The 25098-nt window shown below is 41.3% G+C and overlaps 1 protein-coding gene across 14 annotated transcripts in view; it reads left to right on the top strand.

Moving 5' to 3' along the window:
- Positions 1–25098, top strand: part of ADGRG2 (adhesion G protein-coupled receptor G2) — a 110464-nt gene that overhangs the window by 45737 nt on the left and 39629 nt on the right. For 3 of the 14 annotated variants that reach the window (XM_082608906.1, XM_082608907.1, XM_082608901.1), the window contains exons 3-8: positions 15295–15330; positions 18573–18611; positions 18719–18742; positions 20440–20478; positions 22626–22667; positions 24935–24988. In XM_082608906.1, the coding sequence (XP_082465032.1) occupies positions 15295–15330; positions 18573–18611; positions 18719–18742; positions 20440–20478; positions 22626–22667; positions 24935–24988 (234 nt within the window). The remainder of the gene's footprint in view (positions 1–15294; positions 15331–18572; positions 18612–18718; positions 18743–20439; positions 20479–22625; positions 22668–24934; positions 24989–25098) is intronic. The other 11 variants (XM_082608909.1, XM_082608908.1, XM_082608912.1 and 8 more) reach the window with 7 other exon arrangements.

The following is a 25098-nucleotide window of genomic DNA, read 5'->3' as shown; positions in this document are numbered from 1 at the left end:
CCACTTAGAACTCCGGATGAGAACCCCTTACAGTGGCCTGTAAATCAACATGGGGCAGTGGCAGAGATGAGAAATGGTGGCCCAGTGTGTTTAGGCAGAGTGAAGGCTGGAGGTGGTGTCCTCTCCAGGTCTTTGTCATCTCTTGTGTGACAGGGAAGGGATTCGAAATTGCCCTCGTGTTCCTAGTGGGTAGCTCTGTTGAGAGCCAGGGGCAGGGACAGGGCTGCAGAGATGACGGTGTGGACAGCTGAGACCAGGGGCCAGATGGAGGATGTGACAGACACCCAGTGGTGAGAGCTGAGAGGACCTAGGTCAGCAAGAGAGGGACCCCCAGGCCAGGGTGGGATTCTGAGAGACTAGAACATGGGGCACACTGGACACAGCCTTCAGCACTGGATGCCAGCTGGACCCCCAGGAACCCTGCAGGGTGAGGGAGATCCCTGGAGAGGCCCTTGAGAACCCAGGGCTCAGCACGAGGTGATGTAGGTCCTTTCTCCCTGCTGTGCAGAACACTGGCACCCCATTCCTAACCTGGAAGCCATCTTGACTACCAGAAGGAAGAGGAGGGAAAACGAAGATTGCGTATTTATCTGGAAGACGTTGAGTTACCTAGAGACCATTTTAGAGCAGAAGAGAGAGCTAAGTTAAATCATCAGGTTTAAGGATCCCTTTCCTGTACCTCTGGAATGGAGGCTCCAAAACAAGATGGAGTCATCCTAGACATCAAAGGAAAGCTCAAGGATTTCTTTTTAAGTTGTTTATTGTCACTATTGTTTGTACATCTAAATTATGTCTATATATTTTATAAGATTTTTTTATTTTTACTTTTTAAAATTTATTTATTTATTTATTTATTTATGGCTGTGTTGGGTCTTCGTTTCTGTGCTAGGGCTTTCTCCAGTTGCGGCAAGCGGGGGCCCCTCTTCATCGCGGTACACGGGCCTCTCACTGTCACGGCCTCTCTTGCTGCGGAGCATAGGCTCCAGATGCGCAGGCTCAGTAGTTGTGGCTCACGGGCCTAGTTGCTCTGTGGCACGTGGGATCCTCGCAGACCAGGGCATGAACCCATGTCCCCTGCATTGGCAGGCGGACTCTCAACCACTGTGCCACCAGGGAAGCCCTGTGACTGACTTCTGACCAAAAAGACACCTGAGAAAATCTGCTGGGGTACTTTTAGGAAAACATCCCCACTCCTGAGACTCAATGAAAAAGAGTTTCTCTTCTTACTCTGGACACGCACTGTCCAATATGATAGCCACGAGGCACATGTGGCTATTTAAATTTAAATTAATTAAAATTAAGTGAAATTAAAAATTCAGTTCCTCAGTCACACTAAGTCGCATCTCAGGCATTCAGTATTCACATGGGGCTAGTGGTTGCCATACTGGACGGTGCAGATATAGAATATTTCCATCGTTGTAGAAAGTTCTATTGGATAGTGCTGTGCCTAGACATTTTCGTGTTTGGATTTGATGCCTGAAACAGTGGTAGCCATCTTAAAAACACTGAGAGGAGCTAGGGAGTGCAAGTAGAAAGTGGAGATAACCAGAGTTTTTGAAAGGTTGAGTCCCTGAACTAACTGTATCCTGAGGTTGAATGACCAGAAGGCTGGAAAAGGCCTGGATCTTTGTTGCCATCACTGAGCTGTAGGACCAGCCTTAGAACTAACTGTCTGCTTTTGGAGTTCTTGTTAGGTGGGCTAATTGAATGTCCTTAATGTTTGTGATACTTTTAACTGAATGTTCTGTGACTTGCCTCTGAAAGCATTCTAACACATCTAAGAGTTAACTGTACAAAGGTTTACTGTGTGTCACATCGTTTTCAATGCTTCGTGTGTTACCTTCATGAATCCTGATAATAGTTACAGTCAGGTGTAATTCCTTCATTTTCTAGATGAGGGAACTGAGGCTTGGACGGTTTGAGTCACTTCCAAGTTCACACAGCTGGAAAGTAGAAGTGGTGGCATTTTAGAACTTGTGTCCTTAACCACTTCCTCAGTGTTTAGTCCCTGAAGCAGTTGAAAATATTTTTTTACACGACTTTGTCTGAAACTTTGCCATATTCATTTATCCTGGAATGGGTTTGTACCTCCAAAGGACTAGATAAAGATTAAGAGAGATCTGAGGAATAAAAGCAATAGTTCCGCTGATTTAATCTATTAAGAAGTAAGTTGATGTTCCAAGAGAACATGCTGTTGAAATGAACCTTGATGTGGGTACATCTTTCCTTCAAGGAAATAACAAGAAACAGATTGATCTTGGCAAGAAGCCTCATGTTCACAAGATCACAGCACTGTAAAAAAAAAACTCCATCAAGATAGATTGAGTGTGCTTTTGCAACAATGTCTGTGGCAATTGTGTTTGGTTTTAACATCAGTGTCCGATTTGGCCTGTACCCTTCCCTCTTCTTTCCCTTTAGGAATGCACACAGCATAAAGTAAAGGTTACTCTCTTGTTGCTCTAGTATTTAGTATAGTATAGAATTTTGTTAATTTAAGGACGAGAGAAATGAAAACTATCAAATGGGTGGTGGCCTTGCTTTGGTGAATAAATGAGAATTGCTTATAATTATCTGATTAATTGAATAAACAAGGACTGAACACATAGCTGTCTTGTGTTTCAACTCTGTAGCCTCTTTTGCCTTGCTCCTAATGTAAAATATGATTTGTCACTACACTGGTTACTGATTTGGATTCACAGTAAAGGCTAACCAATTCTGGGTTTTGGTGTACAGGCAGGAGGGATGAGTTTGAATTAGTGAAGAACTTTCAGTCATAGGATTTTTTTCAAAGTAGAATTTTAAAACTTTCAAGTGAGTTGCATAATATCACTAAAATGTAAACTCTGTTTGAGGCCAGGGGTTTGGTTTTATTCCTGCTATAACCCCAGTGCCTGGCATACAATTGGCCTTCAAAAATTGGAATAAGTGAATAAGCTTTGGGCAAATCCCTTCATGTTCTGAGCTTCTTTCCTCCCTTGTAGACTGAGGGGCTTGGACTAGTTTGGTATTTAGTCTTTTCCAGACCAATGGCTTATGTTGTAATTCTTTTCTTCCAGTGAACTGCAAGTCCTAAAAGATACTATCTTTCAAATGGTTTATTTAAGTAAAATTTTCCTCCCATTTTTGTGCTGAGCAAAGACAACAAAGATAACTGCATCCAGTGTTTGTGATCAGTAGTAGAAAACCAGGAGAGATATAATTTCAAACAAAGCAAACATCACACTCTATTTTCTCATGCAGTCTATTGTGGGTAAATAAACAATTTTTGAAGTAAAGAAATATAGTATAAGTCACTACCTTTGCCACTTTTCTGGATTTACAATATTATACTAGGTCATCTTCAAGTCTCCTTCACCTCTGAAATGGATTTCTATGAACTTCCATTTCCTGATGTGTAATACAAGGTGATGGAACCCCACGGTCTTCCTAGGAGATGTCTTCCTATGATGCTAACCCATGGAAACTTGAGTTAGACGAACACAGTGTTGTAATAGATATTCTCACTAATCAAGCATTAGTGAATAGATACGAATGTTTTAAAGTTAGAATGGAAATCACATACATGCAAATCTTGGAAAGAAACTATCTTTATGATTTTTTAAAAACGCCCCTCTGCAAATTACTGATATCACGTTGTTTGTTTTAAGAAAAAAAAACAGTTTATTACATAAAGGTAAACTTTATCCAAAGACACAGAATCATGCAGACTGAATTAATAATAATTACAGGGACTTCCCTGGTGGCTCAGTGATTAAGAATCCGCCTGCCAATGCAGGGGACACAGGTTCGAACCCTGGTCTGGGAAGACCCCACATGCCGCGGAGCAGCTAAGCCCGTGCACAACTACTGAGCCTGAGCTCTAGAGTCCACGAGCCACAACTATTGAGGCCGCGTGCCACAACTCCTGAAGCCCACGCACCGAGAGCCCATGCTCCGCAACAAGAGAAGCCACCTTGATGAGAAGCCTGTGCATCGCAATAAAGAGTAGCCCCCGCTCGATGCAACTAGAGAAAACCCATGTGCAGCAAGAAAGACCCAGTGCAGCCAAAAAATAAATAAATAAATGAATAAGAATTAAAAAATAATAATAATTACAACTTACTGTTGGAACTGTGATAAATAAAAATACTTTGTAAATGTAATATAATTTCATTCAAAGTAATCACCCCCATTTTTACAGATGAACAAATATAAGCAGAGAAATGTCAGAAACTTAACTCAAGGCAGAGCAAGGATTTGGACCTCTCTCTCAAGAGCCTAGTCTCTTAATCACCTTTAAAGTTGGTTAAGGAGGCATGCTCATTCATCCATTGGAATTTTTTGGACATGGGCCTTTTATTCACATGGAGATGACTAACTCAAGAGTTATACATTATTAAAAGTGAGGAGTCCCAGATCAGACTTCAAAGCTCATGACAAGCCAAAGACAATAGAAGGGGAAAACAGTAGAACAGGAGCCACCAACATACAAAGGCCTAAGGGCCTCCTAAGAATCTTCTACCCAGAAGTGCTACAGCAAAGGTTAAGGTTTACATGGCTTCAAAACAGAGGGAACTCAAAAATACAACTTTTTCAACTAAGTAGGATGCAGCAAGAATATCCATAATTCAGCCATTCTCTGTGGCTTTTACTAGGATGTCACTGTTTACAGAACTTGTTTGTCACGTAGGAGTTCTACAGTTGGGGGTCATGAAAAAAACATGATATGGATGTTAGCTAGGAGCAAAGCTGGGGACGTGAGTCACAGAGAAGGGGGGATTCATATTCAGCCTCAGTGGCAAGGACTCCCCCTCCTCTGATTCATATTGATTCCCTGACTTTTGACCTAGTCAATATAAGGTCAAAGAACTGGAGAGAAAATGACTGGGGAGAGTGATTTTAGCATTAATTTTGTCCTATCATTATTTTAATGGGTATCATTACTCTACAGCACTCAAATTAAATCTGATGTGGCAGAGACTGGCTGGCAGCTCACCAAAGCTTTATTTTTTCTTCCTTAGCACACAGCTAGACTACATTTCCCAGCCTCCCTTGCAGTTAGAAGTGGCCATGTGGCTGAGTTCTGGCCAGTGGGTGTGGGGAGAAATGATGTTTGCCACTTCCGGGCTTAGCCATTAAAAATCTCCCACCGGGGCTTCCCTGGTGGCGCAGTGGTTGAGAGTCTGCCTGCCAATGCAGGGGACACGGGTTCGTGCCCCGGTCCGGGAGGATCCCACATGCTGCGGAGCGGCTGGGCCCGTGAGCCATGGCCGCTGAGCCTGCGCGTCCGGAGCCTGTGCTCTGCGACGGGAGAGGCCACAACAGGGAGAGGCCACAACAGTGAGAGGCCTGCGTACCGCAAAAAAAAAAAAAAAAAAAAAAAAATCTCCCACCTGTTTGCCTGGCTGGATGTTGCTCTCCAGAGCAAACTTGGAATCTTCATGTTGAAAATGGCAGTGCCTCTGTCAGCCTGGGTCCCTGAATGACTGCATGGAGCAGATGCTGCTCTCTCTGTCCCACCCTACCCTCCACTCTAGGCTGCTGATTGGACTTCACACCTGGAAAATTACCTTTTTTTTTTTTAAGTGTCTGAGATTTCAGCGTTTATTTATTGTAGCAACTTGCCTTACCTTAACTAATGAGGCAAGGTAGTTGGTACATCTCATTCATTCTGCCATTGGAAGGTGGGGTGGGATGGGCTCGGCATCCCTTCTTTCTTGAGATCATGTATGAACCCAGGTTCATACAATCTAAGAAAGCTGGAGGAGGCTATTCTGGGCACTACCAGATTATCACTGTCCAATCAGGAGAGAGACATTTGTAGTCAGGAGACTCCACCAGAGCTGCCCACTCCCTTTGTACCAACCCAGGCCACTGGGACCTCCACAATATGGTATAAGGTTAAGACTACAGGCTCTGGACTTCCTGGGGTCAAGTCTTACCTCTTGCCATTTATTAACTCTGACTGTACCAAGGTATTTAATCATTGTGCTTCAGTTTCCTTATCTGTAAAGTAGCAGTATCTCTCTCATAGAGTTATATGCAGATTAAATGAGTTAATGCATGTAAAACAGATGACTGAAATGCATTTGACACGTTGTAAGAACTCCGTAAAAACTAGCCGTCATCACTAGAGACCAGCATGATCTAATAGAAATTTTTGTGATAATGGAAGTGTTCTATATCTGTCCAGTACAGTAGCCACCAACCACATGTGGCCATTGAGCACTTGAAATGTGACTGAGAAACTGAATTTTAAATTTTATTTAACTTTAAATTTAAATAGCCACACGTGGCTAGTGGCTACCATATTGAACAGTACAGCTATAGGCCATTTGTTCTAATTGCTTCAGAATTTTTTGAATTAGTGGTTTTGGGGTTTTTTTGGATATATACCCACGAGTGGAATTGCTGGGTCATATGGTAGTTCTATTTTTAGCTTTTTGAGAAACCTCCCTACTGTTTTCCACAGTGGCTGCACCAATATACATTCCCACCAGGTGTACGAGGGTTCCCTTTTCTCTACATCCTCGCCAACATTTGTTATTTGTTAACCTACCTGCCGCACTTGAGGGATTCAGAGCAATGTCATCTGCACTGTTGGGGTTTGATAGGTTAACTATTCTGCTTCTCCCTCACCGCAACATCCCCTACATCCTCTCATCTAACCTTAAAAGTGTCTGTTGAACCTCTCTTTTCATGCCAGCTTGCCAAGCACTGGTTCAAGTCGTCATCATGTCTTGGCTAATTTACTGCAATAGCCTGCTGTCTGGCCATCCCACTTCAGATCACCCTCCTCGTTTATTTCATACCTATATAAAAAAAATATTGTTCTGTGCCAGGGGCTGGGGAGAATGGGGAGTTCATTGTGCAGCCAAGTCCTTACCTTAGGCTCCGCACCCCCGGGGAACCTAAGCTAAGATGCTGAGGGGGTCACTGCTCACCTGCGAGCTGGCAAAGAGTGGCGTGATCTGAGGGAGACTGGAAGAGTTTCTGTACCCTACCCACTGGTGCCCTCCGCCCACTTCCAGGTGCTTCTGCACTTAAACATCTACCACAGGGAACTCTCACTACCCATAAATGACAGGTGCTTTGGGGTGAAAGAACATGTCGGCTGACTAACAGCAGAATCACCCGAGACACTAGTGGGGATCCGGGAGGAGAGGGGCACCCGGGCAAATGTTGCTTTCCTTAAGCTGGATCTTTTCGGGAGGAAACGGAGATAGCCCTGGAGTGTGCATTCTCTATGGGGGCCACTTCGCTCCCATGGGAATGAAAATTGGTTCTTGGGGGCCAAAAAATTTCTTTTTTTTTTGTGGCTGCGTTGGGTCTTCATTGCTGCGCGCGGGCTTTCTCTAGTTGCGGCGAACTGGGGCTACTCTTCGTTGCGGTGTGCGGACTTCTCATTGCGGTGGCTTCTCTTGTTGCGGAGCACGGACTCTAGGCGCGTGGGCTTCAGTAGTTGTGGCGCACGGGCTCAGTAGTTGTGGCACACGGGCTCTAGAGCGCAGGCTCAGTAGTTGTGGCGCATGGGCTTAGTTGCTCTGCGGCACGTGGGATCTTCCCGGACCAGGGCTCAAACCCGTGTCCCCTGCATTGGCAGGTGGATTCTTAACCATTGCATCACCAGGGAAGTCCCAAAATCTTACATATTACACAGGGCTGGGACTTGGATGAGGCAAGTGAGGGGTCTAGGGCACAGAATGTTAGGAGAGACCCCCTCTTAGGGCTGTGTGTGTGTGTGTGTGTTTACACACATACATAAATACACGCATACATAAATATATACATACTGTTTGGACGGCAAGGAGTGTTGTGGGTAAGGGGATGGAAAGGGTCGGGCAAAGGGGGAAAGTGTTGTGATTTCAAATAGAGTGGTCTGGATCAGTCTCTCAGAGAAGGTGATATTTGAGCAACATTTGAAAGCGGCAGCAGGGCAAACCAAGGGGGTCTCTGTGGGAAAAGTATTTCAGGCAGAGGGAGCAGCAAGTGCAAAGGCCCTGAGGTGGGACTGTGCCCAGTGTGTTGGAGGAACAGCAGGGACACCAGAGTGGTTGGGTGAGGGGAGTGGAGGGGGAGATGAGGTCTGGATAGAGGGCCATGTTTCATGGGCATGTGGGGAGATTCCATGAAGAAGCATGGGTATAATGCCACTGTAATAAGTGTTCAGTAGAGGCCAGTTTGCCTCTCTCCCTCTCTTCCCCCTGAAACACTAAGCAGTATTTACCTTTCAGACTGAAAAAGCTCCAGAAGCTACCAGCCTTCAGAAGTGGAGTGAACCCAAGTTATGGCTAGCATTTTATAATGGAAAACACAACCCAAATACTCCATTATCTGCACTGGCCTTGACGGGCAGCCTAGATTATTGTCTATGTGTCTAACTTCAGGGCGGCTGGGAAGGGGGGATGATGCCCTAATATCCCCCACCTGTCGGAAACAGTTTATTTCAAGGCTCTCCTCCTTCCTAAAGTGTACATCCCTCCCAGTGGGATGGGGTGGATGGCCAGCAGGTCAGCGGCTCTTCACTGTTTTAGACCACAGCCCAAGAAGAGAAGCAGCCCAGTAGAGTGGGGCTCGAAAGCCTAGGCTCAGATCCTAGCTCTGTCCCTTTACTACACACGTTATTTGAGCTCCCTGTGCCTCAGTTTCCCCATCTGTAAAATGGGGTAACTTGCCTCGTATTGTTGTTATGAGGACTAAATGAGTTAATATTTATGAAGTGCCTGGTCACAGTAATGCTATATACATGCTTGTTAATTTAAAATAGAGTCCCTTTTGGGACTCTACCCTTTCCAGAAAAAAAATGCATATGAATACACACAAATTTGCATTCTATTTTAGGGCATTTATGGACACTCCAAAATGCATCTCCTAGATCCTCAAGGGAGGGGACTGTCTGTTAACCCCTGAGAGAGGCCAGATCAGTTCTGGAGGGGTTAAGGGGCAAGAGGGCGGGTGAGTGGTACCGTGTGAGGACGGGAGAGGAGCAAGACCCAGGGGCTGGGGGATCAAGACCATGTTTCACCCACTTCCCATTTTGGCCAAGGCCCACCTAGAATTGCCAATCGTTTGCACTTTGGGAAATTCCACCAGCTAGGAGCTGAAGTTTTCTTTAGGGATGTCATTATCAATTGTTTAATAAAAACGTTGTGTCAGAGTATTTATTGAGCACTGTGACGTGAGATGGTCACAGCTCAAGTAAACACATTTTGGCTGTGCCGAAGTAGAAATGTTTTCAGTCATTTTGTTGGTTATGTAGTAAAATCTGAAAAATACAGTTCTTGTAAGAGTGTCTGTTGTCCCAAGCCCCGGAGAGCCACTGTCATAATCATATTGTTTTGTTTGGGGTCCCTGTATAAGAGTGCCTAGGCGTGGCACCTTGTTTTGAGTCATCTCTCTATGGAACAGTAATTCAATCCAGAGAAGGACTGTCACCAGATTACAAATTTTAGTTGGCTCTAAAACATTCATGCAAGGGGGGCTAGTTGTATTCTTTTTAGATCCACTCCTAGAAGATTAAGCCTTTATCTTTCCCATCCAACTGCGGGGAGAATGTGCTGGGTGTAAAGAGAACCAACTGTCTGACATTTTAAGTCTTACATCTCCCACATATCAAATAGCAGAAGAAAAATGAAAACCTCAGAACCCTCAGACATGACCTTGTATGACTTGGGTGCAGGTTATTTGGGAGGTGATCCCAGGAATGAGGAGTGAGCGAGCAGGGAGAGGGCATTAGGAAGAGGAAAGGTTGATGAAGGGTACAGTATTGAGATCATTGCTGTAGGCAGCGTTTGTGATACGGCAGTTGAATGGCCATTTTAGTATACGTTTGGAAGATCTGTTAAGCAAGCTACCTGCTGTGATTGGCAGTTATAGCTGTGCTTCCAAAGTACAGATTCTGAACCATAGCCATCTAAGAAGTGTTCTCAAGTCTCTCCTTCATGGACTCTGCGTCATTGCTCTCAGATCTTTTGCCCATCTTTCCCCTGCTGTGCTTTGTATCACAGGGACCTGACCGCTTGCAATATTTGCATTAAATTCCTGCTCTTGAACTACCTGTCGTATGTTCATGACTGCTGGAGACTCCTTAATGATGTCATCAGTCAATCCAAAAATGTTTTGAATATCTACCACAAGCAAAGCCCCTGCACTGGATTCCTGGAGGATAATAAAGAATCAAGCAGCTTAGCATTTAGTTGGGAAAACAAGACATACAGTGGAAAAGTTAAATAACAGTGCCTAACAGTATATGTCCAAATGCCAAGTGAATGGTGTAGCCAGTGAATAAACTTTAAGATACAAAGAGGAAAGAGCCATCTCCATCAGTTTCATGCCAGGGCATGCTTTAGAGGGCTGGAGAGCTGACAGAAAGGGGTCATCTAAAACTTCCAATTTTGGAAGGGTAAGAATTTGGAATTTTATTTGAAATCTCCTAATTTTTAAATGTTGATAAGTAATTCAAACTTTCAGAAACTTCAGTGTGAGTTCCACTGTGTGGGCAAGATAAAACTTGTCGGGGGGCTGAGTTGGGATTGGGAGCCAGTGGTGTGCATTCGGTGGATGGCTTACTGAGTTGGGTGAGAAGTCAGACGCAAAGAACGTTAAGATCCTTGCCAATGAGAAGATTCCGGGTTCTAATATTTCACTTATGTGTGAGGCGATCAAGCTCTGGGCTTAGAAGGGGACAGTGGGCGTGGGAAGAAAGGAGAGGTAAGAGAGAGATTAGGGAATATTAATACCCTCCATTTATCTACTAGTTTATGGTCTACACAGTTTGTCATTGGAGGTGGGATAGAATAGAGGCCCAGAGGGTAGGCTCTGAAGTTAGACTGCCCGGGTTCAAATCCCAGCTCTACAGTGAATTCCCATGGAGGCCTGGAACAATTCACAGAACCTTGCGCAGCCTCAGTTTCTCAAGCACTAAAAAGGACTGATGCTAAGGAATCCACATATTTCATAGAGTCGTTGGCTGATTAAATAATAAAATGTGTATGAAGCTCTTCGTGTGTTAAGCCTGGCTCACAGGAAGCATCAATCAGTGTTCACTCTTACTATCATCACACACATCACTTCTCTTTAATCCTTGCAACAGCTCCCTGTTAGTGTGAGAAGAATGCACAGGGTGGATGACGGAATCTGGGGGTGGGAGTGGGAGGTGGAGAACAGGAGGAGTCCGGAGCGATGGCCAGGGAGTGAGCCTTTGGTTTGTAGACTCAGCTGCGTTGCTGAAACTGACTCTAGTTTTCTGGGCCCTTCGCTTAACCCCTGTGGGATTTTTCTTCCTAAAGTGTGGTTCCTTGCAACTCATATTCTCCATAATTTAAAAAACTGGATTTTTGAGTATGTGGGAAGAATAATGGCTCCCCAAAGATGTCCCCTTCTAATGCCTCAAACCTGTAACTATGTTGCCTTACATGACAAAAGGGATTTTGCAAATGTGATTAAAGCTCAGGAGTGGGAGATGGGGAGGTGATCGTGGATTGCCTGGGTGGGCCCAGTCTGATCACTCGAGTTCTTAAAAGTGGAAGAGGAAGGCAGAAGAGTGAGTCAGACGGATGCTGCATGAGAAGGACTCCCCCTACCCCATCCCACTGTTGCTAGCTTTGAAGATGGAGGAATGTGGGTGGCTTCTAGAATCGAGGAATGGCCCTCAATTTATAGCCAGCAAGAAAATGAGGACTACGTCCTCCAACTGCAAGGAACTGAATTCTGCCAGTTGTCCAAATAAGGAGGACACAGGTTCTCCCCCAGAGCCTCCAGAAAGGTGTGCAGCCTGTTGACACCACCCTGATTTTAGTCGGGTGAGACCCATGTTGGACTAATGACCTACAGAACTCTAACGTAACAAGTTTGCATTGTCTTAAACCACTAAGTTCATGGTAATTTGTTACAGCAGCAACAGGAAACTAATATACTGAATTCTCCAGTTTCAGTTGTTTGGCTGGTATTACCAGAGGTCCATCAAATTCAAGAATGATATGGAAATGCTGTGGGGCGATGGGGGACAGGGTCTTGGATATATGGGGTTGGAGAGGCAATGACAGTAAGGCATTCATATGGCAGTGCTCAGACCACACTTGATCATGTGGGATTGGATTTGGGGAGGTGGTAGCAATAAATTTGAAAGAATGTGCCAGGGAGGTGATGTAGGGAAAGAGACTCCGTCGAGGGGGGCCACTTTCTTGAGTTGCCAGTTCCTCTGTTTGGTGTCCATTCGAAGCTTAGGCATGCCAAACTCCTGGTCATCATAATTGCAATATATGGACTTTGTTTTAAAAAATCACTAGGGAGTCATATTGAGTAAATTTTATAGACAGCTCACAATAATTTTATTTATGGACTTAAATCGAGACTTCAATAAATGAATAATGCTTTAAATTTTGCTCTTTGTAAATTTCCAAAGGAAAATCTGAAAAATTTATTTCTCTGCTTGCGAATCTTTTTAACAATGGAAATGTTTTGTCTCCTAAGAGTGGCATGGAACTCAAATATATGACTCACTGGGAATGCTGACCACCTCCTTCGTTTTTTTTTTTTTTTTGCGGTACACGGGCCTCTCACTGTTGTGGCCTCTCCCGTTGCGGAGCACAGGCTCAGTGGCCATGGCTCACGGGCCTGGCGCTCCGTGGCATGTGGGATCTTCCCAGACCGGGGCACGAACCCGTGTTCCCTGCATCGGCAGGCGGACTCTCAACCACTGCGCCACCAGGGAAGCCCACACCTCCTTGGTTTTAACAAATGGGAAGTGAGTTAGGAGAGAGCCCAAGAGAAACAGAGGCTGATACTCAGGAAAATGTAAGGCCTAGGGGATGTCTCTATGTGGGACCAAGAGGAGTGATGTGGAGCATTATAATGAGAGACAGAAAAAGTGAATAAAATGTTAGTCACTGAGTAATCGGGCCCCTAGAAGAAAAAAAATGCCAAAAGAGAAAAAGCAGACAATAACAATTTAAAAACCTCTAACTTTTATTTACTGGGTTCCCTTCCTTCATCAGTGTAGGCCTCTGCTGGGAGCCCTGTAGGCTGGGCTGGGCTGGCCCTTGATCTATGTTTTGATCAGGTTTTACCTCTTGATTGTGAATCCATGCATATCAAACCTGTCTACCCAGAGATGGCCAACCAGGAAAGTTCCTTCTCCACTCTGGCTCTCCTATTACCCTTGAATTGTCCATTTCCTCTAGCATCTAAGAAAGAGGTAAAACTCAGATGAGCCCCTTTCCCTGTGGGTATACAGCTCTTGTCAAAGGATTTAGCAATGGAGAAGGTTGAACAATCGGTGACTCTGGTCAGCCACTGGGCAAAATTGAAAAGGAAGCAGTATTAGCCCCTGTTGCCTTTCAACATCACTCTCCATCCCTCTTCCCTGGTACTCATCTCTTCCTCAGTGCCTTCATGCTGTTCCCTGCCTGTGCCACGCTCCCACACCACTCTGCCTCACCTGCCTAAACTGATGTGTCATTTTCAAGTAGCCCATATTGAATGTTGATTCTTCCTGGAAATTTTCAACATGGCCCAGTATGGTAGGTCTTTGCTACATAATGAGAAGACTTCAGCCAATTGGAATTAATTCATACTAAGCTGTGAATGACTGATTCCCCTTAGTGCTCCCAGGAGCATTCTCAAAATTAAACTCCTGTTAATTCAACAGACTCTTTGATTGGTGGGATATTTAAGGTAGCATGAGGGATACATTGAAGGACAGAGACTAAGAAGAGGCAATGCCAATTAAATTAGGGCATCAAGACACTAACTACTCTGCGCTAACCACTTGAGCGCTCATTCAGTCCTGCTTTCAAGCAGAACTGTGTTTTAATTATACCAGAAAATAATCAGTACCCTACCACCATTTAAGGAAAATAGGCTCCTGGAAGCTACCAGGTATGTTTCACTGTACAATTTTAGTTTCTAAATATACTTATTATTTCTTTTTAATTGTATCTCAAGGTACCACTATGGAAATAACCATTCCTTTGTAATTAAAAACAGTTTAAGAATTTATAAGGTAATACCCCATTGGGTGAGAGTTTGGGAAAGTAACACTCTGATGTACTGCAAAGAGCGGTATAAATTGGTTTGTTTTCTGTAAGGCATCTTGGCAATCAAAATTCATGGAATTTCTGAAAGAAATAGCAAGTATGTATGCAAAAATTTACCAAGAGGATTTCTTGCAGCATTGTTTATAATCATGAAAAACTGCGCACACTAAAATGTCCATCAAAAGGAAATTTGTTATATAAATTAATGGTACCTCCAATCAATGAAATGCTATGCAGTCATCACAAAATGGTATTGGGGAAAATTATTTAATGATATAGAACAATGTTCAGGATATAGTGTCATGAGAAAAACCAGGTTACAAATAGTTTTAAGTGACGTGATCTTTCTTATCATACCTGTAAGTACATATGTATACACATACATTCATATATTTATATTCATATGTAGATATACATTAACACATAGGAAGAGAAAAGAATATACGTCAAAATGTTAATGTCATTTATGTCTGGGTGGTGAAATTATAGGTGGTTTTAATTTTCTTCTTTTTGTTTATCTGTAATTTCTGAAGTTTCTCCAATAAGTGTATTATTTTTCATAGAGAAAAAAATAGAATTACTTTTCTTTTAAGGAATCTAGCATCCTCCCAAAATAAATAACACAGCAGTTCTTGTAGTTTATATACCCAGAGGTGTCTGATTGGCTTAATTAAGGGTATAAAGTCTGCGCTAATAGGTATAAAAAGAAGTACAGTTACGGGAAGTTTAATTTATGCAGATGTATACATTTACACATTCTAATGAACATTTGCCAACAACCGAAGTTCTTAGTCATCATTTTAAAATGTACTAAACCATTATATAACAAAATATATAGAGTACCATCAACAGTTAAATTGGAAGAATTGCTTCACCAGAGATATGTCTTTGTGGAGAATTGAAAGAACTGATTAGGCTGTTGAAATAATAGTAAATTAACGTACTGCCCTCTTTTGGTAGCTGTTTGCAACTCATTTTACATTCACTGCCGTTAAAGATGTTAATCTCCTACAAATTCATGTACAAACTAATTTTATTTACTTTTACATTTTTTATTGAAGTATAGTTGATTTACAATAATGTGTTAGTTTCAGGTGTACAGCACAGTGATTCAGATATATACATACATATATATATATATATATATATATTCTTTTTCAGATTCTTTTCCATTATAGGTTATTACAAGATATTGTAATCATCCCCTGTATTATACAGTAGGTCCCTGTTGTTTAATCTACAAACTAAACTAATTTTAAATCACCTTTTTCGTCAACAGAGCACGCTGATAATTCCAGTTTGTTATCACCTTCTGGTAAGATTGTTATTTCATGACTTTGGGGGAATTTCAGCAAAATATTCTAGAAGTTCTCCATGCAATGTCAGATACAGCAAAATTGTTTTCTTCTATGAAGCTTAATTAAATTCTGTCATTAAACCTACTCCTGAAAAATCAAAGCAGACACAGACAACAGGATAGTCTATCAGTCCCCCCCAATTGCTAAACAAAACTAGGGACTAATTTGTGGGTTTTCATCATGGTAACTGCTTCAGTTCTTCAGTGTTACTTTTAGTATTCTAGTTCATATCTCCTGAAGAGTATCAAGGACATAAACATGCTAAATGTTCCTATATTTGAGGGTTGAGATGTTCTCTTAAATATACTTCCTCAGCACCCCACTGAATTAATATTTTTCAAAAGGCTTCTAAAGGCTTAGCACTCATGAGAATGGGAAGGCAAATCAATAAAGAGAAATTTATAACTAGGACCCGTCTTGGCAGGAACCAGGAGCAGAACCAGCATTCCAGACTGCTGGCTACAACGGGACCTCAGGGATAAAGTGGTCCCCCCCCGATCCCTTAGTTAATAACACGGTGAAGCCTGGAGAGGCTGAGTAACTTATCTAAGTTCACACGGCTTCTTGCCGCACATCACAGATGCAGCACATGGCTTCTCTAACTCCTACTTCTGTTTCATTCTGTAACATATATACCATATAGTACAGAACAATCTTTTACGGTAAGGAGTGAGTCAACTCACATTGTCCTTAGTTGTGTGAAAATGAGCTTCTACTGTTATTAATTCATTTAACTAAAATTAGTAATAATCGCTATTACTGCTCATGCACATACTACATGTCTGGGAGTCTTCCGACATCTCGTTTTGCTTCCAATCTTGCAGTATAGGGATCGTTATATTCATGTTATAGATGAGGAAACCGAGGGTCAGAGAGGAGGAAACTTGCTCATGTTCACACATTCTCTGGAGCCACACTCATTGGGTTTGAATTTGGCCACCCCCCCCCAACCTCCATTGCTATCTGTGTGGCTTTGGACAAGTTCCTTCACCTTTCTGTGCCTCAGTTTCTTCATCTGTAAATTGAAGAGAATAACAGTACTCGCTTCATAGGGAAGTTGTGAAGATGAAATGAGATAACACATGTGCCTGGCACAGAGTAAACCCTCAGTAAGTAATAACGATCATTATTATTATGTTTTACAAATTTATTTATTTATTTATTTATTTTTGGCTGTGTTGGGTCTTCGTTGCTGCGTGCGTGGACTTCCTCTAGTTGCGGTGAGCAGGGGCTACTCTTCATTGCAATGCACGGGCTTCTCATTGCGGTGGCTTCTCTCGTTGTGGAGCACGGGCTCTAGGTGTGTGGGCTTCAGTAGTTGTGGCGTGCGGGTTCAGTAGTTGTGGCTTGCGGGCTCTAGAGCGCAGGCTCAGCAGTTGTGGCGCACGGGCTTAGTTGCTCCACGGCATGTGGGATCTTCCCAGACCAGGGCTCAAACCCGTGTCCCCTGCATTGGCGGGCAGATTCTTAACCACTGTGCCACCAGGGAAGTCTCTGATCATTATTATTAAGTTATTAAGTAATGGGGCAGAGATTCAAACCCAGGACTGCAAATCTCCGAAGCGCAAGCTCTTTTTGCTAAGCCAGTTTGCCCCCTTGTTGTTAAACTTCTAGGGTAAAATGAACCACTGTATTTTTCTTCTGCTGCAGTAGCCTTCTCAGACTTAATCATGGTGATATCTTTGCAAAACTGTTTGCATGGAATGAGGTCAAGGGTTTGGAGGCACACAGTGATGCCAGGCACAGCCCCAGGGCCCCAGGGGAAAGCCAGCACAGATCCAGGGACGGACAGGCGGCTGTGCCCGCAGGCCTCTTTGGATGGTGTCACCCATTCCTCTCCAATCAGAAAAATGAATGATCATTGATTAAAAACCACCTTTGGCGAATTATATTGTTCTGCCCCAAGAGCAAAGGATTCCATACCCAGGCTTTGAATCTCATTGCTCAGGAACTGTCTTACTTCTCAAGAAATATACTTGGTAATTTAAAAAAATGTAGTAAATGACAAAATTTGGAAGCAATAATGTAGGACAGACAGGGTGTGTGTGTTTCAGCCAACGCATGATTGGTCTAAAACCGACAGGCCAGCCAAGCACCTCGACACACCCAAATGTTGTCCTTACCAGCTGAATATCAGGCTCCCTATTGGAAAGCTCAGTTTAGTTGTAAAATGTTTGCTTGTCGTGTGTATATGGAGAGGTCAAGCCATTGGATCTTTTTAATAGTTAAACATGCAAAGTGTGTGTAGTAGACTGACCTCTTAGCATAAATAGAGTTATTCCATGGGAAATTTACAACCTGATTGTCTTAATAGCAGCCATATTTTATTTTATTATTTTTTTTTAATTAAAAAATTTTTTTAGCTATGTTGGGTCTTCGTTGCTGTGCATGGGGCTTTCTCTAGTTGCGGTGAGCGGGGGCTACTCTTCATTGAGATGCACGGGCTTCTCATTGCAATGGCTTCTCTTGTTGTGGAGCGCGGGCTCTAGGCACGTGGGCTTCAGTAGTTGTGGCATGCGGGCTCAGTAGTTGTGGCGCACGGGCTTAGTTGCTCTGCAGCATGTGGGATCTTCCTGGACCAGGGCTCGAACCCATGTCCCCTGCATTGGCAGGTGGATTCTTAACCACTGCACCACCAGGGAAGTCCCAGCAGCCATATTTTAAAATAACTTACCAGGAAGTTGTGTTAGGTAGTACAGTATTGAGTGATAGCAGTGTCATTTTTTAAATCTTAAATTCATTATGAGAAAAGTTACCAGGTGTCATTATAAACAGAGTAGAACCGATGTGCCAATATGTTTCATAATTGTAGTGTGACAAATTATTAAACTATAAAATGTTTTCTAGAAGTCTCTGGCTGAAAAATTTTGAAAGTAGTATGTCTCTATTTTGTTGTGGTTCCTAAAGTTATTTCCATAATATTCCATAGGTCAGAGCAAGCTTCGTGATCATGAGTCTCATATTCTTTACCTGTAAAATGAAACAGTTGTACTCATTTCATCTCTTGGGTTCTTTCTTTATGATTTTCTGATTAAATGTATACTCACTGAGTGATTATGGGACTTGCAGATTTAGCTACTTATTGGTCTGATAGCATGTTTTCTACTTTTCATAATTATATCTCAAAAGTTTAACCCCTTAAAATTCAATAAATAATTGTTTCAAAGTATTAATTCGAATTTTTGTTTTTCTCCTGCAGCTGAATCACCTCTTGTTGGTTTTGTCCCCTACTCCAATGGTACTCCAGGCAAGATTTTGAAAAAATTTAAACCTAGATTTACCCCAACTTGTTAAGTTTTTGATTTAATTATACCTTTGTCTTGTCGTTTTTCCTCGGGACAAAAGAGGTTGAAACTACAAGCCTGGATGGTAAGAATTTTTCTGAAGCAAGTGAAAATTGATAACCCTTAATATGAATATAAGTATAATGAATGGTGTTGAAGGTTTCCTTATTCAAATAACAAACACAAACAAACACAAAAAATCCCCCAGACTATCGACCCTGGAGAGCAACCTAAACTTTCTGGTTTAATGATAATATTCTTATTGTGGAAGGAGGACAGCCGTACACCATTCTAACTGTGCTGTGAAAGGAAAGATATCGATCACATTTTGAGAGCTGTACTTGCTCTCCAACACGATGCCAACACGCTTTACAGGACAGATTGTTTAAATGGGAAAAGCACATCCAGTGACTTTAATGTGATTCAGCCTAGATTTAGAGGCACAAAGTGTTCAGAGACAGCCTTTTTTTTTTTTTTTTTTTACAGATGATCTTATCAATTTTTAAATAGTATGAAATGAAAAAAAAATCTGGCTTCATACTAGGGAAAAGGGCAAAGAATTGGGCTATAATCGAGGGAGGTGGGCAGGGCAGCACATTCTGTTCCCTTTCTCTGTGGGTAGACAGCCTTCCATCTTATTGCAGTCAAAACCCAACACTTTTCGCAATCCCTTAGTTAAGATGAAATCTCACCATGTGGTTGGTGGTTAAGGAGCTAAACAATCATAGATGCAACTCATGCCGATCAAAACTGGTTTAAATTCACATTTGGTCCAGTGGGAAGGGAAGACATTATCTTTTTTTTTTTTTTTTTTTTTTTTTTTTTTTTTTTTTTGCGGTACGCGGGCCTCTCACTGTTGTGGCCTGTCCCGTTGGGGAGCACAGGCTCCAGACGCGCAGGCTCAGCGGCCATGGCTCACGGGCCCAGCCGCTCCGCGGCATGTGGGATCTTCCCGGACCGGGGCAGGAACCCATGTCCCCTGCATCGGCAGGCGGACTCTCAACCACTGCACCACCAGGGAAGCCCAAGACATTATCATTTTTATGTGCGATTACTTTTTACAATGAAAAAACATCTTTAAAATCTCCTTGGCAATAGTTTTTGGATCCCATTTATGTGGGTTTTTTGTTTTTTTGAAGTGTGATAATATAGTACATGCCTTTTTTTCCTCCTTAAAGTTTCATCCAGAATAATAAATTCTAGAAGTATTTTCATTTAAAGAAATACCAATAGGGTAGATTTTAAATTGGATTTTAAGTGAAACGATCAAAATGAGATTTCCTTAAAAGTTCGTTGAATATCATGTTCAAGAACTCCAAATTTAAACTAGAATTCCTTAAAGATTGCTTTATAAGAGTATACCTTTAGGTACAAATGCATTAAGCATCTACAGGGCTTTGTATAATATTAAAGTTACTACTAACTATGGAAATGTCATATCCCTTAGAGACTTTCATTATAATAGAGAAAAAAAGAGGACAAAATATTAAACAACATAAATGGGTTTATTTAAATCTAATGATTATAGGAGTGCTGCTATGTTTTAGACAGGTAAAACGTGTTCAGGAAACACATTTTTAAATAAATGAATACTTGGTCAGGAATGGTCTGCGCGGGTTGGGGAATGGCTAGCGTTGTGAGAGGGTGGACCGGTTGGCTTTTGCAAAAATCTCTAACTTCTCCAGGATTTGGGGAAAAGTGAAGTGTTTAAGGAACTTAGGAAGATGCATGTATTTGTTAACCATGCCAATAGTTGTGCTAATTTTTATTATTTTATTTCAGATGCTACTTCGAGCGTATTATCTACTTTGAACAAAACAGGTAATGTCAAGTTATTTCTAAATATAATAACTTGTCTTCTGTGGCTTCTTGAGCTTCTCACTTGTGTGGTCTTCTGGGTTAGTAAAAGTTATCTCCTTGCCCATTTCCTATGACTCCAACTGTTGATTTATTATTCGTTTTACTTTGACATTGAACTATAATTCTGGTGTCACTACACTCCTGAACTTCCAAACTCTTATGGCTATAGCACTCCATTTAAAATAACATCTACAATTTTTTTGATTACAATAGTAATACATCTTAGCTCATAAAAAATGGGGAATATAGAAAAATGCAAAGAAGAAAATAGCAGTCATCTTTAATGTTACTTTCCTAAGACTATTACTGTTAATAATTTGGTATATTTCCATTCAGTATCATATATATATGATATATGTATATATGTATATATATATATATATATATATACACACACACTATGTATATATATAACAAAATAGTCATAGTTTACATAAATTTTTATATCTTGCCCTTTTGACTTCATATTAAATTATAAGTATTTTCCAGCATCCCTTACTATTAATGACTTGATAATATTCTGTCGTGTAGCATATGTGAACATTAAATTTGTTTCTACTTTTTTTTTTTTTTTTTTGGCTGCACTGCGCAGCATGCGGGATCTTAGTTCCCCGACCAGGGATGGAACCCGTGCCCCCTGCAGTGGGAGTGCAGTCTTAACCACTGGACTGCCAGGGAAGTCCCTGTTTCTACTTTTTAAATAGAAATTGTTGCAGTGAACATCCTTGTGCAAACATATTTGCATTTCTCCCTGATTTCTGTAGAATGCTCTGCAAGGATTGGACTTATTTGGGTCAGCATTATGAATATTTTAAGGCCTTTGATACCAACTGCCCAATTACCTTCTAGAAAAGTTGTACCCAACAACATTACTGTCTGCAGTGGATGAGAATGTCTTTGTAACCGTACCTTTGCCTAGAGCTGAGACTATGTCATATACTATTAGATTTTCCTTTCAATTCCTTAGGTTCTATTTTGCATCTTTTCATGTTTGTGAGGTTGAACATTTTTCCCCCAAAGCATTTTTTTACTGGAATCAGAAGTTCATTTCACAGTTGTGTTTTGTTTGCTCTGGAAAGGAAAGTATCAGGGCAAAACAAGATAATATATTGAAAGGATTCTTAATAGTAATGCAAAATGCTGTCAGCTTTTATAATTACCACCGATCATTGCCCATGGGTCTTTCACACACTGAAACAGAAGCTTGTCAATAACACATACAGACATGAGATTTCTGAAGCTGTCAGGATAACGTCATCATTCTTAAGTGTTTCTCCAAGATCTGAGCTTTGTGTTTTCTTCAGAACTTGCTACTCACCCTAGGAGACAGACGTTCTTTGTAAGTCTGTGCCCGGAACACAGTCTCTTCTAAGTGGCCATCCTTACAGTAAGGATTTCTGAGCCTGGTTCTCTATTATCTGGGAAATAAGCCATGGGCTCTGTTCCCAAAGCATGTCGGGAAGATATTTCTAAGGTTTGTTTCTTCAGAGTGTGTTAATATTTGCCTGTGAGTCATTGACTTGGAACAAGTCTGTCCTGGTTCTGCTGTGAGCTTATTGGATGACTGTAGTTGGATAGTCTCAACCTCTCTGAGAATAATTTTATCTATCAATAATATTATATTATTATTATTAACTCCTAAAGAAGGTAGCAGGACACTGTTGATATTCGGGTAGAGTAGCAATATTTTGATAGTAGATCCTGTGTTTACTGTTTCCGTTCATTTTTATTCTGAATCACCTGCTCCTTACAACCTATCACCTGAAGGTCCTGATAGTGACTTAATTCTGCATATATGAAGTGTAAGTTCACATTAATTTGTCTAGCAGCAGCGCATGGAAACTGCAGTAGAATTATGCAGGCAGTGGGGTGAGTAACAGGAGTGATCTAACTGGGTAAACATAGGAATCCGAATCCAGACCCACCCTCTGCCAATGCTATATGATCTGAGTATGTAATTCTCATTCATTCTGCTGCTGAGATGACCAATAGTGTCTTAAATGTGTCAACAGTATGATTTTCTTAGCAGTTCACTAAAATGATACTCATGGCAAATTGTTTTTAAAAAATAACAATTCTGCTCTAATATTTAAATTGCTTCTTTGCAGAAAAAACTAAAATCACTATAGTAAAAACCTTCAACGCATCAGGTATGACTTATCATCAATATCAAGACTTTCTTTTTTTATAACTAAAGTAAAATTAAACAAATGGCTGGTGTTTATGTTTTCTTTCTCTTTTTTCCTGTCTTTTAAAAATGAAATCTGTTCTTCATGAGTAGATGTTTATGCACTGGGTACCTTAAATTGTACTAAGTGTTTGGGATTATATAATAATAATCAGACACAATGCCCACCCTCTAGAATCTTCTAGTCTATGAGGAGAGACAAGGCAAACAGATAACCAGCATGAACATGTGTGCAGATAAAGGCAGTGATTTCACAGGTGTTTCTGACATGGTTAAGAATCTTGAGAGATAGAAGGGCTGGTGCTAATGATTATCAGTGAGATGCAATTTATGAAGGAAAGATTCTTAGAGGAGTGAACCTCAAACTCTTTTTAAATCAAATAAGGGATGTACTATTAAGTGCCTATTATAAGATTAAGGATACATGATTCGCTTAACAAAGGCTTCCAGTTGATTTAAAGCAGGGGTTGGCAAACTATGGCCTGTGGGCCAAATATGGCCCACCACTTGTTCTTGTAAATAAAGTTTTATTGGAACACTGCCATGCCCATTTGTTTACACATTGTCTATGGCTACTTTCCCGCCTCAAGGAATAGTAGAGTAGCTGCAACAGAGACTATATGACACGCAAAACCTAAAATATTTACAATAGGGTAGGCCCCTTACAGCCAGAGTTTTCTCGCTCATGATTTAAAGGCTGACCTGTGGCCATGTACTTGGAGGAAATTATGGATAACAGCCGTAGCAATAGGAAAGAAAATTCTCAGTATGAATGAGTAACAAAAGACATGCATCACTGGAAACAAAGGTGCTACTAAAATTTTGAGAAAGATGAGAGTTGGAGATGATAGCATGAAAAGCTTAGTAAGCAATAGACCAATGTTTGACCAAGAACATTAAAGCATTACTATCCATAGTAATCTATAGTATTTGCATAGTGTATGTGTCCAGTGAGTTATATCCATAAGCAAGTATGTTTAAAATGAAATCTTTCTCTTTTGGTGTGGGTAACATTGCTGCAGAACAATATAGAAATCTACATGTCAGGTAACTTTTGGCACCTAAATTCAGTTTGCTCACAGAATCAAAACTCTTAGCTGAAACGTGATGCCTACACACCAAATGTCAACTAAATCATTCTGGCAGGAACCACATCGCATGCACTAACTCAAATTATAATTTTAGTTTGTGTTCAAATTAGTTCTCTTAGGGAAGAATTAAGCACTCATAAAGTACTATAGAAATAAAATAGCAATCAGGCATTGCATACGTTAATTCTGACCAAACCAGACCTAACAGGGACATCAAAATATTTCTTAATATGACAGCCTTCTCCCCTTGGCAGTCTGCTAGTACATTATCAGCATTTGCCCCTCACATTTATTATAGATTTCTTATACTTTGCCAAAAGGATGAAATTAATGAAGGGAAGATTCTCAGCAGAGTAAATCAAATCAAAGAAGAGATGTACCTCTCCTTTCACCAAAGGAGAAAGTATTTCTCAGGTTAATATGTATGAAGTATTTTTTCTAACATGGCTTATTTCACCTCCCATTTGCCTCTGCCTCCTTTGTATGCCTACGTCATCTGTTGTACTGGCCATCACTCCATTTTGCCCTCACTATAACTTTTTATCTACTGGCCAGTATCACTCACTAGATTGTAAGCTTGTTGAGGGCAGGGTCTGTATCTGGAAGCTCCCAAAGCCTATAGAATAAGGTAGGTGCTCAGCAAACATTTTTTGAATTTTGTAGTTTTTGCCCATGTGAAATGACATCATGACATCGATGGTATTTCATACATACATTTGCATAAGGAGCTAAGACCAGCATTAGAGTGTTCATGGACTCCCCTGCCTAGGAAAGGAAGGAGGACCTATGAGTAAGGAAGGGCTATTTCATTTAAAGTCTCTATACTCGATTGTATTCATGCTGTTCCTTTTATATTGGACAGAAGAGGGATTAATTGGGAATGGGACAAAGAAATTTTAGGGAGTAGGGGATCAGACACTGACATACTAAAGAATAGTAGAGTCCAGTTCCATAACTGAACTACTAAGAAATGAAAATTCTCATTCCTTTAGTCTTTGTGGAATTCATCCATCCAATTATATCCAACGTATAATATTTTTGGTACACGCTTAATGCTTGAATTTGTGAATTCTCTTAATGTAGTGTGTAAGTGCAAGTGTTTACATGCTTAACCCGCTGTGTTTTGTTTTCTTTGCAGGTGTCAAACCCCAGAGAAATATCTGCAATTTGTCATCTATTTGCAATGACTCAGGTTAGTTCTTGTGTACACTACACATTACCAGATAAATTAGCTCCACAGAGAAATGGTTTGTTTTCCTGCCGTTGAGTATGTGATGTGTGCCCCTCTGATTTATCTCCTTT

The sequence above is a fragment of the Mesoplodon mirus genome (assembly GCF_964341445.2).
Source record: "Mesoplodon mirus genome assembly, chromosome: X".
In the NCBI taxonomy this organism is placed as follows: Eukaryota; Metazoa; Chordata; class Mammalia; order Artiodactyla; family Ziphiidae; genus Mesoplodon; species Mesoplodon mirus.
This window is presented reverse-complemented; position numbering and strand designations above follow the sequence as displayed.